This window comes from Thermobia domestica, chromosome 1 (assembly GCF_964235325.1).
Source record: "Thermobia domestica chromosome 1, izTheDome1.hap1.1, whole genome shotgun sequence".
In the NCBI taxonomy this organism is placed as follows: domain Eukaryota; kingdom Metazoa; phylum Arthropoda; class Insecta; order Zygentoma; family Lepismatidae; genus Thermobia; species Thermobia domestica.
Genome location: NC_137454.1, coordinates 369,929,753 through 369,945,945, shown reverse-complemented (window position 1 = coordinate 369,945,945; position 16,193 = coordinate 369,929,753). Strand labels below are relative to the sequence as shown.

The 16,193-nt window shown below is 35.7% G+C and overlaps 1 protein-coding gene across 2 annotated transcripts in view; it reads left to right on the top strand.

The window, feature by feature from the left end:
• Positions 1–14,317, top strand: part of LOC145664273 (lysine-specific histone demethylase 1A-like) — a 675,994-nt gene extending 661,677 nt beyond the window's left edge. For both annotated transcript variants that reach the window (XM_081730812.1, XM_081730803.1), the window contains exon 12: positions 12,025–14,317. In XM_081730812.1, coding sequence (XP_081586938.1) covers positions 12,025–12,065 — 41 coding nt within the window. In that variant the 3' untranslated portion in view covers positions 12,066–14,317. The remainder of the gene's footprint in view (positions 1–12,024) is intronic.
• The last annotated feature ends 1,876 nt before the right edge of the window (positions 14,318–16,193 follow it).

Genomic DNA, 16,193 nt, shown 5'->3' with positions numbered 1-16,193 from the left:
CTTTCCTACCACCACACCCTCTAGCACGTTCTTTATGATACAGTTCCTTCTTAGCCAATGTCGCAACCAGTTTCTCTTCTTAATAATATCTAAAATTGTTCTTTTTCCCCTCATCATTTCTAACACTCTCTCATCCGTTTTCTGCTCGACTCAGCTAATTCCATTCTTCTCTACACTCACATCTCGACAGCTTCCAGTCGTTTTAAATCATTTTTGCGTAATGTCCATGTTTCTGATCCATACAGTACAATACTCCAAACGAAACACTTTATGAGTCTTTTAAGTCTTTATTCAAGGCCCACAAAATAGTATTTTCCTTCCCCATAAGACTTATTTCGCCATTTCTATACTTGCTTTTATTTCTCTTTCCCACTTCATATCATCCCTAATAATAATACCCAGGTATCGGAAACTAGTCACCGGTTTTATTTTCTTCCCTCCTTCTTCTATATTTGATATCGAACGTTTCGTTCCAATCACTATGGCTTTGTGATATTAGTGTTTTTGTTGTTGTTGGATTGGCACTACGTGGTAAATAAAAAGCTCATGATAGTAAGTCAATTCCAACTAAGTTGTTCATAAGCTTTTTGTTAATTGTTCTTGCAAATTTTTCAACCTTCAATTTTTTTTTAATTAATAACAAGGATAGTAACCTATATATTGTATGTGATCTACGGAGTTCATCCAATCTCGTCTAAAATTTGTTATGAAAGTATAGTTTGACTTGGCTTCGCACGCATGTGAAATATTACCTGTACGGAGTTATAGACATCAACTTTGGGATATGCACTTCAAATCTTAGCAATATACAATTGAAGACCTCGGTGCAAGAAGAGGACAGCTCCACTTTCTTCTGATTTTGTGTTTTATACTGAAATATATGAAAAAAAAAATATTCTCTCTCATTCCGTACAAGAACGGTACAGCTCTAACCAATATTCCATAAGATATTAAAGCAAATGAGCTGTAACAGGCTATGTGCTTATTAGAACCAAATATTATTTGGAGCATAGAACCCGGCGGGAGCTCATGCGATTCGGATTCCACGATAATCAGTAGGTCCACGTCTCATATAGCCTCGCTGCTGAAAAGGGCGTTAAACTCAAAATCAACTCAACTCGGTATTATTGGTTTCATAGAGGCGAATTCTAACAATATTAAATATAAAGACAAAATCTTCGAAAATTATTTTTTTAAAACGTTTTTGGTGGTTCGTGAAAAATTTTAAAAAGTGGAACTGTCCTCTTCTTGCACCGAGGTCTTCAATTGGAATATAATAATAATAATAATAATAATAATAATAATAATAATAATAATAATAATAATAATAATAATAATAATAATAATAATAATAATAATAATAATATTTAGTTTAACGTTCCACAATTATGCACCGAAGCTGTGGAAGACGGTGATGATGAAATTGATGGTGATGGTGGAATGAAGAGAGTGAGAAGAAATGGGAGAACCCCGAAAAAACACATGGAACGATGTTTGTCCACCACTGGTGAGTTGGAATCGAATCAGAGGCCCACCACTACACATCAGAGGCCTACCGTATTTAGAAGATAATGTAGGGAAAGTGCAAAGGCGCATCCTCGCGGGAGCTCCAGCGGGTTCCGCCCCCTCCATAAAAACCCTTAACTCGATATGTTTGTACATTGTCCCTAATAAAACTATACTTGTGTACCAGAGAACTTGTTAATGTAGCCGGAAGACTTCATCTGTAGTGTGTGTGTGTGTGTGTATTTAATGTAGTTCTGTCACTTTTGCTAAGAATATAAGTTGTAGTACAATACTTAGCAATAAGGGTGTAGAATAACACAGATTCAATACTATATAGACGTAGCGTGTTATAGTATTGGAAACCTCCCATCAAAAATTCCTGGATGGGCGGCTGTGAAAATGCATGGAACAGACATATTAAATGTTAATGTAAGGTAAACGAGTAAATGCAGTATTTATTTACGATAAAGATTTAATAAAATCTATTTAGTTATTTATTGCTTGTTAGGTAAGTAGGTAGGTAGATGTTTTATTCGGGAAACTCAGTATTAGTTGAAATGTAAATTTAAGGAAACAGTTTTCAGGAAAATAAAAGAAAACGACTATGAATTTTGCGTCGACTATGAATATGGGAAACCATTTCATTCTGTAAATTTCTTGTGACGTCATTTTTGTCCTTCGCTTCCTATCATAATTTTTCTATACATGCAGGCAAGAAAATTTAATTATAAACGTATTAATTATGCTGTGTTGATTATACGGGTTGTTGTATATTTAATTGATGTTTTTGGAGCAGCAGGTGCAAGTGGTATTAGTATGTTCTAGAATGACATGGTATCTAGTTTCCGTGATGATTTAGGGAAATATAGTGGCGACTATATTATTAGAATCACGCAAGTGGGCCTTATAAGATCGTAATATTAGTACATCCGTCCGTTATTCCGAACGATAATTCAATTGGAGGGACACGGTGACTCAATGGTAGAATGCCTACCTTTGGTGTATGGGTTTCTGGTTCGATCCTCAAACAGTCCCGGATTTGATTCCCGGTGGAGTCAATCGATCGAAAAAGTGTAACACACTTTTTCAGGCCAACCACCCTGAATGAGATTTTCCTGGGTTTTCCTCATCTACACCAGGTAAATGCCGAGGTGGTACCTAACATAGTTCCCAGGCCGCTTCCTTCCTTCCCCAATCTTTTCTTCCTTCCTTTTCCCCGGATTGTGTGCTCGCCGAGGGACGTCATCCCTCAAATCGTGAAGGGCTAAATGGCCTTAGATGCCCAGAAATCTGAATCCTAAATCCTAAATCGATCCCCAACCAAGTAATTTTGTGGTGGACAACATCGTGTCCATGGATTTTCTTGGGCACTCCCGTTTACTCCCACATTCTCATTCCACCAGTTATCCCATAATTAATCACTTGCCTCAATCATCAGTATCCATTAGTCCAAAGGGCATAGAAAACGTGGGACGTTAAACTGACAGATTTAATTTCACAACTCTTCAATTAAACCACATTTTAAAATTGTTTTCTCTTTTTATAACGGGTAGCTAAAGGGGTTCTCTGTCGAGTACGGTAATGGCTTTAATCCATTAACAGCTTGACGGGTAACTTGACTTCTTCAACAGTAATTATCCCCATTCCATTTTCTATGTACGGTTGAAACGAAGGTAGTAGAAGTTACACATCATACCGTTAGATGTCACCAGACGTCTTCCAGCGAATTGACATCTACCGGTTGGAATTGAACCTTGTAGCGAGTGATCCTTTTTACTGTCTACCTGAGTTTATTACAAGCTCATACTTTTATGATCAGTGGCGGTTCTTGAGGGATTGGTAAAAATAACATTTTATCACTGCTTAGTTAGGAAAGGAAACTTAACTAATGCACTAATGCTTGTGTACAGCAATAAAGACATTAGGTAAGTTTGTCCCCCTTAATTTGTAGGGACAAAATTTTAATTTTTACTGATGTGACTCCGTCAATAGTCGCCACAGTTTATGATCAACACACTTTGCTGCCTCATTTTTTAAATTATTATTGCCCATGTGAATGTGGTCTAATATACATATATAGGCAAAGCGAGTTTTCTTTGAAAGTCTATTCTACTCGAGACAGACACTTATGAGTTCGACTCGAGAACTCTTCTAGAAAAAAATCCTCCAACTCGACTCGAATTCAGGTGAAATTTCGAGTCGAGTCGAGTCAAAACGAGCCAAATCGAACTAAATCCGTGCGTAGTTTCAAGTATTTTCTTCAAGCATCCAAAATAGACAATATAATCATCAATGATACTACTACTACTACTACTACTACTACTACTACTACAACTACTTCTTATAACAACACCGTGTATAACCATGAAAGATAAGCGGTTTGTGTCTGAATACTAAAAACTAGTTGACTGCCAAACTCAGTCGTCGAGAAGTCTTAAGGAGGCAAGGACATCATTCTCTAGGTTCTGGGTTCGAGTTCCGAAAAAGCAAGTATTCAGGCTCAAACAAAACTAGTTACAAGTTATAGGGCGCCGGCCAAACATGTTCAGAACTGCTTGGCTCGGGTTTAGGGTTGCAACGGCTCGGATCACAGCTCATTCACTATCGAGTCGAACCAAGAAGTGAGCCGAGCCAACAGCTCACCCAACTGAACCGTCTCGAGCCAATGGATAACCCGACCCGAACTAAACCAATCTGATGGCTCACCCCAACCGAGGCGGTTCGAACCATCGGATCAGTCGAGCCGAGTCGAACCGAGCCGGTGGAATCATTCCAACAGAGCTACTCGAGCCGATGGGTCACCTGGAACGAGTCGGTAGCTCATCTCAACCGAGGTGGCTCAAGCCATCGGCTTAATTGAGTCGAGCTGATGGCTAATCTTAACCGAGCCAGCTCGAGCTGTTTGCTCAGTTGAATCGAGCCGAGTAGGTTGACATCACTACCCGGGTTGGACTTCTGCTTGGCCTTAAAAATTCGACCATGCAGGTCTCAGGCTTGATGGTAAGAAGTACAGTATATACTTATATTGGTGCTCATGACATTTGAGGCTATCTCGTTATAAAAATCTATTGTCGTCTCGTTATCTAGACGAGATGGGATGCGAGTAGTATCCCCTGTCGTGAGCAACACTAAAAGTATTCCACATTACTGCTTACATTTCTCATGGCTTTCGCTTTCCAGTCAAGCAGGCCATGATTTCAAAACGAGCGAGGGGCCGCGGTGGCTCAGTGGTAGAGCGTTCACCTCTGGTGCTAGGGGTCCCGGGTTCGATCCCAGCCCCCGCCAAGTGAACTTTGTGGTGGACAAACACCGTGTGCGTGGGTTTTCTCGGGGTTCTCCCGTTTCCTCCCACTTCCTTCAATCCACCATTTCATTCATTACTAATCATCACCGTCTCCTTTAGCCTAACAATAACCGTGGGACGTAAAATTCAAAGATTTCATTTCATTTCATTTCAAAACGAGCGAACCATTTATGAAACTTGACTCGACTCGTGCCCATCCCTATACATATTCACTGAAAAAACGGAACGTTAATTAAGACTTGATGGGAGGAATTTTTAGAGGTAGATGGGAGTGATCAAGTACTTGAAGACAACCTCTCTAAAAATGATTGTTCAAGATGGATATTTGGATAGTTCACATACTAGTTCATCAGTGATTTCTTGACCTGACTGTGATCGGTTTCACAGTAGTGGAACTAGACCTTTTGAAGTTAATTATTTCACGTTTTTAGCGCCCTGTAACTATCAAACTATGCACTCCGACCACTGGCCTACATGAATTTTTTCTTATTTTAGTGTGGGGAATATATTCCCAGAATATTGTGACAACACCCTGTATATCATTCGGTTAAATCAATTAGAAAAATCTCCATTGGGTGCACATGCACTAAAGGAAATTCATGAAATGTTTGAAAGCACATTACTTATTAGCAAAACCTCGTATGGATATAAAAGGTTCTTAAAATAAGCTGTTCAAGTGAAACTAAGGAATTAGAAGACGACTTGAAAATAATTGAAATGTTGGACATTTTATTCATAACGGAGAAAAATTAAAATTAAGATTCAGGAAGAAAGGTGTTTAAATTAAAACATTGTCAGTAAAAAGTAGCAGTTAAGAATAAAAATAATCAAATTAATATTTTTTAAAAATATCATTATTTCCATGATAATTGTCTCGAGTTTAAATATTAACGGATGTAAAATTTAATGGATAAAATTAAGGACATAGAAAAATTAATGTATGGATATGAAAAGTTACTATTTTCAAACAAAGCTGATAATAAAATTAAAATAAAAATATAATAAAATTGAGAAAAAGATATAGTTGAAATTATGCTTTTTAAGTACAATTTTCTGTGTATTACTAGTTTTAAAACAAACAACTTTTAGATTATATATATTTTGGGAGAAAGTACTAGCATTAATCAACTTACGTAATGGAATAAATTGTAAATATTTTGTAATAGGCTACAAAAAAAAAAAAAAAAAATCTCCCAGAATTTCCATTTTGGATGGTTTTCGGTTTAAAATAGCGATTAATGTTTAAATTATTATGAATCTTTTTGCCATAAAACGACATGCAGCTCGCTTTCAAAGATGTCAATAGAACAGTAAGCAATATTTGTGCATTCTCTAGTAACAAAATTTGGGAATTCAAGGAACAATTGAAGATTACTAACTACATACAAGTACGAAAAAACTATAAAATTAATTTTGAATGTACACACATACGTAATTCACAGTCTACCGAAGTTCTGTCTCTCGGTATATGTACGTGATTATCACTTAGTTTTAAGCTGTAGACCACGTCTCATACGGCATTGGTGCTAAAAAGGATGCTAACCTCCAATCTAACCAACAAAAATAATGACGACTTATAGCCTCGCTGCTGAAAGGGACGCTAAACTCCAGTCTAACTAACAAGAATGAATAGGACTTGTAGTCTTGCTACTGAAATGGACGTTAAACTCTAATCGAACGAACAAGAATGAATATGACTTACAGCGTTTCTGCTGAAAGGGACGCTAAATTCCAATCCAGCCTATAAGAATGGTGAAGACTACTTGTATCCTTGCTGTTGAAAGGGATGCTAAACCTGAATCAAACTATTAAGAATGATGAATATCAGTCGTAGCCTTGCTCCTGAAAAGGGACGCTAATCTCCAATCCAACCAGCAAGAATGATGAAGTCGACTTGTTACACAAAATTCCAATCCAACAAATAAGCATGATGAAGACGACTTGTAACCTTGCTACACAAAATTCCAATCCAATAAATAAGCATAATGAAGACGACTTATATGCTCGCTTGTGAAAGAGACTCTAATCCAACAACTAACCAACAAAAGCGATGAAGATTACTTATAACCCTACTACTGTAAGGAACTCTAAGCTCCACTCCAGCCAACAATAAAAACGATGAAGATGACTTTCCGACCAATCCAACTGACGAGGCTGTAAGAAACGCTGAACTCCCAGTCCAACCAACAAGAATGATGAAGGCGACTTGTGGCCTTGCTACTGAAAGAGACGTTAAGTTCCAATCCGACCAACATGAACGATGAAGAGACGTGTAGCCTTGCTGCTGAAAGGGATGCTAGACTCCAATCCATTCAACAAGAATGATGAGGACAACTTATAGCCTCGCTGCTGAAAGGTTCGCTAAATTAATCCAACTAACCAATCAATAAGAATTCTATCAGATTGCACAGTTGTATAGGTGTACGAAAGATTGGAATTCTTCATCGTACTATTAGTTTTTTTTTTTTTTTTTAATGGTATCAAAGAAAGAAAGAGAAAAAGAAATGTGATAAAATAAGTATATACGCTTACTCAGAAACTATTTACTAGCAGCTATAACCCGTAATGTATAAAGTGTAGTGAATGAGATTCAATTAAACGGTTAAGGTCTTGCGATATCAAACTGCTTTAATGTAATTGATTGGTTACAAAATCGAACCTGATTAGGTTTTAATTAACTACTGATACACTGTCACAGTGACGGATATTAGACCTTAAAAAAAAAAAATAAATAATAAAAACTGCAGGTAGAAAAAGAGGTATTAACTGAGGAACCTGTCACCATCTCAAGATAACTTGGACAGGAATGATGTATGAATGTAAAAATTCGAAGCAATATCGAATGATGTTTGTAGTAACTGTGACCCAAGAGAGGCGAGTAGTTTTGTCAGCTTGGCTTGTCCGCCTTCCCATTAGACCCTGGTTGATCCACAACTAACTTGTTGAATTCCATATTAGTAGGTAGTCTGCAACTCCCACTTGCTCCCTGGAAGCCACAATGGCATTTCTACACGATTAAGCATCTTGTCGGCCTATATTACGACCACACATGAGCTGACGTTTCAGTACACTCGCGTAAACTTTTCATGAAATTAAAGTCGAACTGGGCGTGAAATAAATGTGTCTTCTTCCTCAATGCCATTGTGATATTAAAAGAAATCTTGTGTAACATATATCTGTTTCTTCAAGGGCTTCTTTTTTTTTCTTTTTCCCTTTGACACCCGCACTGACTTTCTTTTGTTTAGAAAACCTCTCAGATGTTAAGGAAGAATATGTCAATGACAAACATCTTTTATGGAAGATGTTGCTTTTGATTAGTATGTGTTGGTGCTCCTATTTACTCTTTCCCTTATTTATTTGTTTTTATTTATGGAGTATCTGACATCAGTGCAAATGGCAGCGACTTCTCAATGTCATTTCAAGAGTCGTGGTCCATTAAAGCGCATTGCAAATGCGACGAAAACTCTCCGGCCACATGTGTCTGAGAACATTCACAACCTAATATTTACATATCCTTATTCCACATTAGTCGTTGTTTTTAACTCTTCTAGTATTATTAGTTTAGGAGTGTAGTAAATAGACATAAGTAATAAAAGAAAGAAAATAACACTGAACAAAGTGAAAATTAGCACACTAATTTAAATATGTATTAGGATATTTATCTTTAAGTATACTAGCAGAATATCCGTTCTTCGCACGGGGAGAATGTTTTTATTTTGGACATAAACGGCTGAATGTCACTGTTCGTCTCAGTGACCCTGAAAACTATGGATTCACACTAATATCGGTCATTTTCGATTATTTTTAAATATCTCCTCCTCCTCTAAGTTGAACTGTCTAAGTGAATTGATAAAACCATCCCAGGACCGAACCTAATGTATGCTGAAAATTTGGTCGAGATCGGTCAGGTGGTTCAAGAGTTAGGAAGTCAAACATATAGGTCTACACTTTCATTTTTATACATTGCCTGTTTAATTCAAGAGTGACATAACTCAAAAATCGCCCTTATTGACTTAAGGGCAGAAAATGAAAGTTAATCTTGATGTCTATCTCTGCTAGAAACTTTACAGATGTTCTTCCAAGACTGGGCGTTAAAGAATACTTATGTAATTGTTGCACCAAGTCTTTTTCAATGCGTTTCAAAACTTCAAATGCTTCTGCTGAAAAGTTAGGAATTTTGAGTTGTGTCACTCTTGAAATAGCGGCAAATTATGTACTTGAAATTGAGAGTTGAGCACTTCTGTTTCTATAGTAATCTGCTCATTTTTGCGTAAGAATTGTCCTCTTTAATAAAGTGTTATTGGTTAATGTTGATAGGTGTCACGGTCGTATGTAATCGTCACCTACCACAGTTGCCACTCTTTGCTGTACCCTAACCCAACTAGTATTTTTTTTTAAATATTTGGTTAAGTAAATCTCGAGAAAGACGTTTGCTTCGAGCTTCTAATTTTGTGCCAGCTTTGGTGGTTTCACTCATATTCATTTACGGTTCAACACGAGTTGAAGTGGCAATACCTACCCGGCAGCTATGTTTTTTGCCGACCGATGACTGCTTCAACTTACTCCAGTGCTGGAACATACGACTTCAATTAAATAATCAGACGACAGAAACAGTTGCGTAGTCGTGATACGTTAAATATGATGTACACGCCATGCTAATTCAATACACAGGATAGAAGGTAGAGGTCCAAAGCTCAAGCTTTATCCAGTGCACCCAATGTGTCATATGTGGATAATGTTCTGTTACTTACTAATGTACAGTCTTGCTTTAAAATAATATAATAATAATAATAAAAAGGCAGCCATCTCTCTGTTAGAGATTTTCTACTCACAATCGAAATCATATTGTTTTGTTAGTGAGATTTTCAACAATGTTCCCAAATAAAGAGAATAATCCCCCCCCTCTCTCTCTCTCTCTCTCCTCTCTCTCTCTCTCTCTCTCTCTCTCTCTCTCTCTCTCTCTCTCTCTCTCACACACACACACACACACATAACATTCTTGTTCAAAATATCTTGCCCGTTCACCTTGCTTTGAAAGATTATATTTTGATAAACATATGTGGAAAATTTTAATACTTTGGCCCTAAGTAAAGACCTCAATCGAATATAAAGAAATTCCATATGTGTTTAATTTAATATCAACTGTAGGTTCGAGTACAAGGCTATTCAAACAGAAGTCGGTGGTCAGTTTTTTTTTCTTTTTTTTTTAAATAATATCAAGACAGTACATGTAAACACAATATTTTGAACACGTAGGAAACTGGCTGAGTAGAACTAACATCTCTTTTCAGCACCTAGACTGTGTGAGACAGACCCAATGCTTAAAGTGAAATTCAAACTATTACTTGGGCTCGTTTCGGCAGCCGAGAATCGAACCTACAGCCACATGCATACAAACAACATGATTAAACAACATTAATTGTAAACATGTATGTTCTCTGCTGAACACTCGCATACTTACTGTGTTCATTGTAAAGTTAAATTTAAGAAACAAGCTTCCTTAATGATTTGGAAAGTCCATTCTTTAAAAAAGTGCCTTAAGAATTCCATTTTCATGTATTTATTCTGATGTTTCCATGATTATCCTCTAATTAGTCAGTGTTGTTTACGAGATAATTTACTGCAGGTTAAGATTTCAAAGTAACGTAAACATTTTCTATGTGCCATACACGACAAGCCACTACGTTTTGATTACCATTGTTCACTTGCTAAGTATTGGCGGATACCTGTTAATTTTGTTATGCACTTGGTTGACAGTTAGTAGAGAATGCTCTCCCATTGTTTTATATTCACACTGCAAGCGGAATACCTTGTATTCTAACGTCAGCAAAATATCGGTAGTGTTTCTGAGACTCATTAGTATGTTTCTAAGAAGGTGAAAGAAAGAAGTTGCTTGGATTTTTGAATAAACATCTACAGGAAATACGTAAACAGTACATGAGTAAGCTAGAGTTAGCATCTTAAAAGAGTGAAACTTCAATTATCATTATTCATTGTCAAATATCTTCATAACTGTTCTCCGTGTTTTTTTTTTTTTTTTTATACCAAAGTTGAAGCTCTAAGTTTTAACAAATAATATAAACAATCGAATATTTTGTGGGGACGATTGATATAAATAATGCTGATAAGGGGAATGATGATTTCAGTAATCCCTTAACTTAACGTCACAACGTAAAACCTTTCTGGACACTGAAAAAAATACTCCATCATTACCTCTTCGTCACATCACATTTTGGTCGCGCTGATTTTCTCAAACTCATTATGGTAATATAAGGAAGTATTAATCTTCTCTGGGGACACGGTAGTCAGAGCGTCGAACTCACGTCTCCATTATCCCGGATTCAATTCCCCGCCCGGTGCTTCCCAATTTTCGACGTCTACCCAGCGTCGTGAGACAAACTGGGGAGCCGCATGAATGGAAGACGTGACGGCTACTTAGTGCTAGAAAATTCCTGATACGCCTGTTAGAGACATGGCGGCGGATCTCGCTTACCACGTGTTTGTCGCTTAAATGGACGTAATTCAGCCAGTCGCTAACATATGATGTTGGATTGGATCGGGCCCACAAAGGGTTGTTACGCCAAGTGGTTCGGTTTCGTTTTTGCTAATCTTCTGTGTATGAAATAAAGTTCAGTGTCTGATCAACGTCTCGGTCAGTCCGCTTAAGCTAGAAACTTAAAATTTGAAGAGTAGAGATACATAGGATTGTGACGTAATGAACCACTAAACTTTTTTTTTTTTTTTTTTTTTTTTTTAATTGGACGTGAAAGGGGGAATGAGGGTTTCAGTTATTATAATGAGATAGGCATATCTCAGAATTTGTTTTGGCTAGAAACATGAAGTTTAGTATTTAAACGTTGTACTCTTAAATAATTCAACGAATTTCAGCGTCGTTTCCTATTTGCCCTGGAAGAAAAGGAAAAAGGAGTGGGGTAGGTCACTAAGATGCTCTTACTATGTGTTGGAATCTTGTGCGAGACTTCGAGTTCAGACGAATACTATATGAAAGATGTAGGAGGCGGAACGCGAAATATTGCGTGAGTAAAACGTGGAGGATATTTTAGCATTTTCAATTGGAGAAATAATTGCTATGTAATTGTTACTCGAAATATGTTTATAAATAATCTCTGTTAGTATATATAGTTTTAAGTAATTGAAAAATTGTATTTTGTGTAATGTAAACTAATGATTCCTTTCTATATTTTCTTTTGCAGGTAGGACAATTCTTAGTATTCACTTCTTATGTTACTGGTAAGTTTGATTTTGTAACGCAATACCGTAGAGATGAATGTGAAAAAAAAAAAAAAATCTTTTCGAAATAAATCTCCCCAAAATGAACCAAATATATTTTTGACTATGTATATTATTGTACTATTTGAATTTGATTCATATCGTCTCTGCCTATCTTAGACCATAGTATTTTCTAAAGGTTAAGCATTGTCATTGGTTTTCATATGGTAAACTGGTCTATGGCGCGTGTCCTACAGCATTTCGTGCACAACTGTTTTAATTAATGAATTAACGATCATGCAACTAGCAGAAATTGCTCACCCTTGGCTACATTTCTAATTGCTCTTTTTATACTATTTTGAGGATGTTATATCCAATAGAGCATTTCTTAAAAATATACTCGTTCATGGAGTAACGAAACTATGACCTCAAGGTTCAGAAAGTGAAATAAAATTAAAATTTTCTGTTGAACGTCCTACGATTATACCCGTTAGGCTAAGGGAGACTATGATAATGCAAGTGAATGATGATGGAAGAATCGATGGGATGAGAATGTGCGGGGAAATGGAAGTACCCCGAGAAAACTCACTGACACAGTATTGTCTACTACAAACTTACTTCGCCGGAAATCGAATCAAGGACCCACGCACCAGAGAGACGCGCTTTACCATTGAACCACCATGTGTCTTTCAAAGTTGAAGTCTTTGTAAAGTGCCTCTTATTGCAGTAGTGAAAGTGCTCATACTTCGATACACTTCTAGTTGTATTTTTTATACTGCTATGAGGATACTAAATTCTTTGAAACCTCTTTTAAATATATTCATCCAAGGGGTCACTAGAACATGAACTCAAAGTTAGAATCTTTGAAGTACTGCTTATTTCAGTAGTAAAAGTGCCTACATTTGGACAATTTTCGAATTGCATTCCTTATTCTAATTTGAGGACACTGAGGACAGCTTAAAAAAGTCATTTTAAATTTGTAATATAAGTAAATATATCTTTAAGGTAATGTTTCTCATGACTCCATGGACAGATTTTTTTATTGATGTACTTTGGTGTTCTTCGTTGTGCTGTTAAGCTTATTCACATAGAATCAGATTGCACATATTGTGCATACTATGAATGATGCTCCGCACAAAAAAACAGAACATGATTCTTCGTGCATTTTCTTAAGGTCCCTGGGGCCCACTACAAAATAGTGAATGTATGTAGAGTTGCGCTGATCCAGCATGTATCGAACCATAGAACCTGGCATGAACGACAACATACAGAGGATTAGTTGTTCGCAAAATTTAGCACATTAACATAGTGCATCACATTATTAAAACAATAGAATCAATTATGTTTCTAATATTTGCATTGTAAGATGTTACAGTGGTTTATAGATTACACATGAACATATGCGAGTAGAAAATTGTGAGTGGCAAATATAATTCTTCTGTAACGTTAAAATTATTTTAGTTTTCTTAAACTGTAATCTATTTTTAAAAAGTGAATTCTAAAACCAAAATGAACATTAAAAAAACAACATGTAATCTCCTAATATCGTTGTTGAGTGATATTCTGAAAATTCGGGTGATGCGCCTTCTTTTAAATACCTTACTTTATATTCAGAACAAGTCGGTATATACTATATTGCATTGTAACCTTTAAGCTGACGTTGATGATTCGGTTAAGTCATACAAATGCTTAAAGAATAATTATAGTATGGGCCTAAGATGACAATGTTGTGATTAAAAAAAAAAAAAAAAACAAGAACAGTTTTCAAAGGTCTAACAAAACTAATATACTCTGAAAACGTGCCGCGGGCAACATTGCTCATTTCGGCAAATATTGGGCATACGCACTGTGTAGTACATACCTTATTATAACTTTAGTTTTATTTACAGTAATGCTTTTAAACTTGGTATTTTATCTCTTGATACTACCCAGTTTATGTGTACAACTTTTCATAAAAAATCCATGATGGTCACCGGGAAAACCTTTGAAAATTTGTCGATTTGAGGTGGAATGACCAAATTGCAATCCAAATACTGTGTATAATAATGCGAAAGCAAACTTTTGTAACTTACGGGAGTTAAGGGGGAAATCGGGAAAACTGGAATACTTTAATAAATATTGTGGAAAAACATTGTTGAAAGTTTGAAACTACATAAGTATGGTTTACATAATTACTTTTCGGAATATGTTGGTAACATCTCTCTGAGTTATTAAAAAAAAAAAAAAAAAAAAAAAAAAAAAAAAAAAAAAAAAAAAAAAAAAAAAAAAAGAATAAAATATATTGAATGCCAACTCAAAGTTGTGTGTTTTCAAAACATTTTCGATATGCTGTACCGCGTTATGAGAAATGACATCCCTCCTTCTCCTATTTTACGCGATGACTGGCTACCCAAGGAAAATTGTGTCCACCATGATATAACTAATATCACTTCCAATTAACTAACCGAAAATAACACCGATCATTAGATGAGGAGATTGAGATCATGTGATGATTGAATTCAGGGACATAGCAAAACGTCAATTATGTGAAGGGGGGGGGGGGTCAAGCACCCAAGCTCATATCGCTTCAGGACGTGCGATATTTCTGTTATTTTTGTTATGAATATATCGAACATTCTTACAACTACGATTCATAATTTGTTACTCCGAGAAACAAACGTATGTAACGGACCAAATTTTGGCCTCGCTCCGTTACAGACATTTTAGCGCTTCACTAAACAGTGTCATTTCATCTCCCGTAATAGTTATTTACATAAGAAGAAAAATTTAACTTGGAGAATTATTGTTTATTTCCAAAGATGTTTTATGTGCAGAAAGGCCATAAATCTATATCATTCTAGAAGAGATTTCGTTTATTTTAACATTTAAAATTAGACTTCTTATTAATCTATTTCCTTAAAATTATGAATATCTATATAAATCTGATTATTGTAATATTCTACAATATAATTATGTCCGTTTTCGACTGTTGTAAATATATTTATGATGTTAGGTTTATAATCCAACATATTAGAAGAGAAGAAAAGAATATATATACTGTTGTTGATTGAAAATTGTAAGATAAGAAAGTGTATGATCTAAAAGATCTAATTATACAACGACGAACTGAACATAGTGAAAAACGTTAAATTTGTGTAGTTCACTGATTGATAAATTTTGAGAAAGTTTGTATATTCCTGTTAATGGTTATTATTGATCAGTGTCCTGTGTATTTCTTGTGATATGAATAAGATGGAAGCTATGTCTGAATAAATAAGTTTCGGGTCACCTCAACTACTTCATCTCACCTTACGATGTGCTATGTGATCATCTAATACTTACTGATATATGCATGCGTTCGTCTGTAAATTAAACAACAAATGCAATTAAGTTAATAAAATGCACATAGCCTAATATGATCTATTTGTGATGACGTCAAAACTGTATTTTATTTTGTTAGTTGAGGCTTCAAGTAGTATACCGTATATTTGTATATTGTCTGATATGTATGAGATGGCTGATATGAATATAGAGTCGACGAGTGATTGTATATACGGATTCTACCTATAAAGATTATTTTGAGTTCGAGCCAAATGTATGCCGAACTGAATCAGATGGAAGTTGGTGTTAGAATCCCGAATAATAGTAATCACAATGTTGACCTAATCTTAATGATCGCCACTACATATATATATACAGATAGTTTTTAAAGATGAATGTACTCGTCTTTGCAAGTCTACTCCTATATAGTTTACGTCATTGACAATCTATTCCTTTAAAAAAACGCTGTATATGTTAAACCGCCATAATTGCCTTCAGGGGTTCCAATCCAGAGCGAACCAGGAAACGCGATATCCGAAAACAACTTCTATATTTTTTTTAGATAAAATATAGTAAGATACGAATATTTAAAATTTTACATTAAACAAAAGGTTATCTTATGATATTTCTTAGCATAAATAATCTCTGACATGAAATACTAAATTCAACATTTTTCTTACTTCTCCGGGAAGGAGCTACTTAAAGAGATGTCAGAGTTTATTTTTCTGTAATGAAACAAATCTAAAATTTGGTCCGTTACACGTAATGGAGATGTTAGGGAATTAATAATGAGGCTGTGTGTCACTTGCAGTTCGTCTTTACATGGTCTCTCTCTGATTAACTTTTGCCTCTC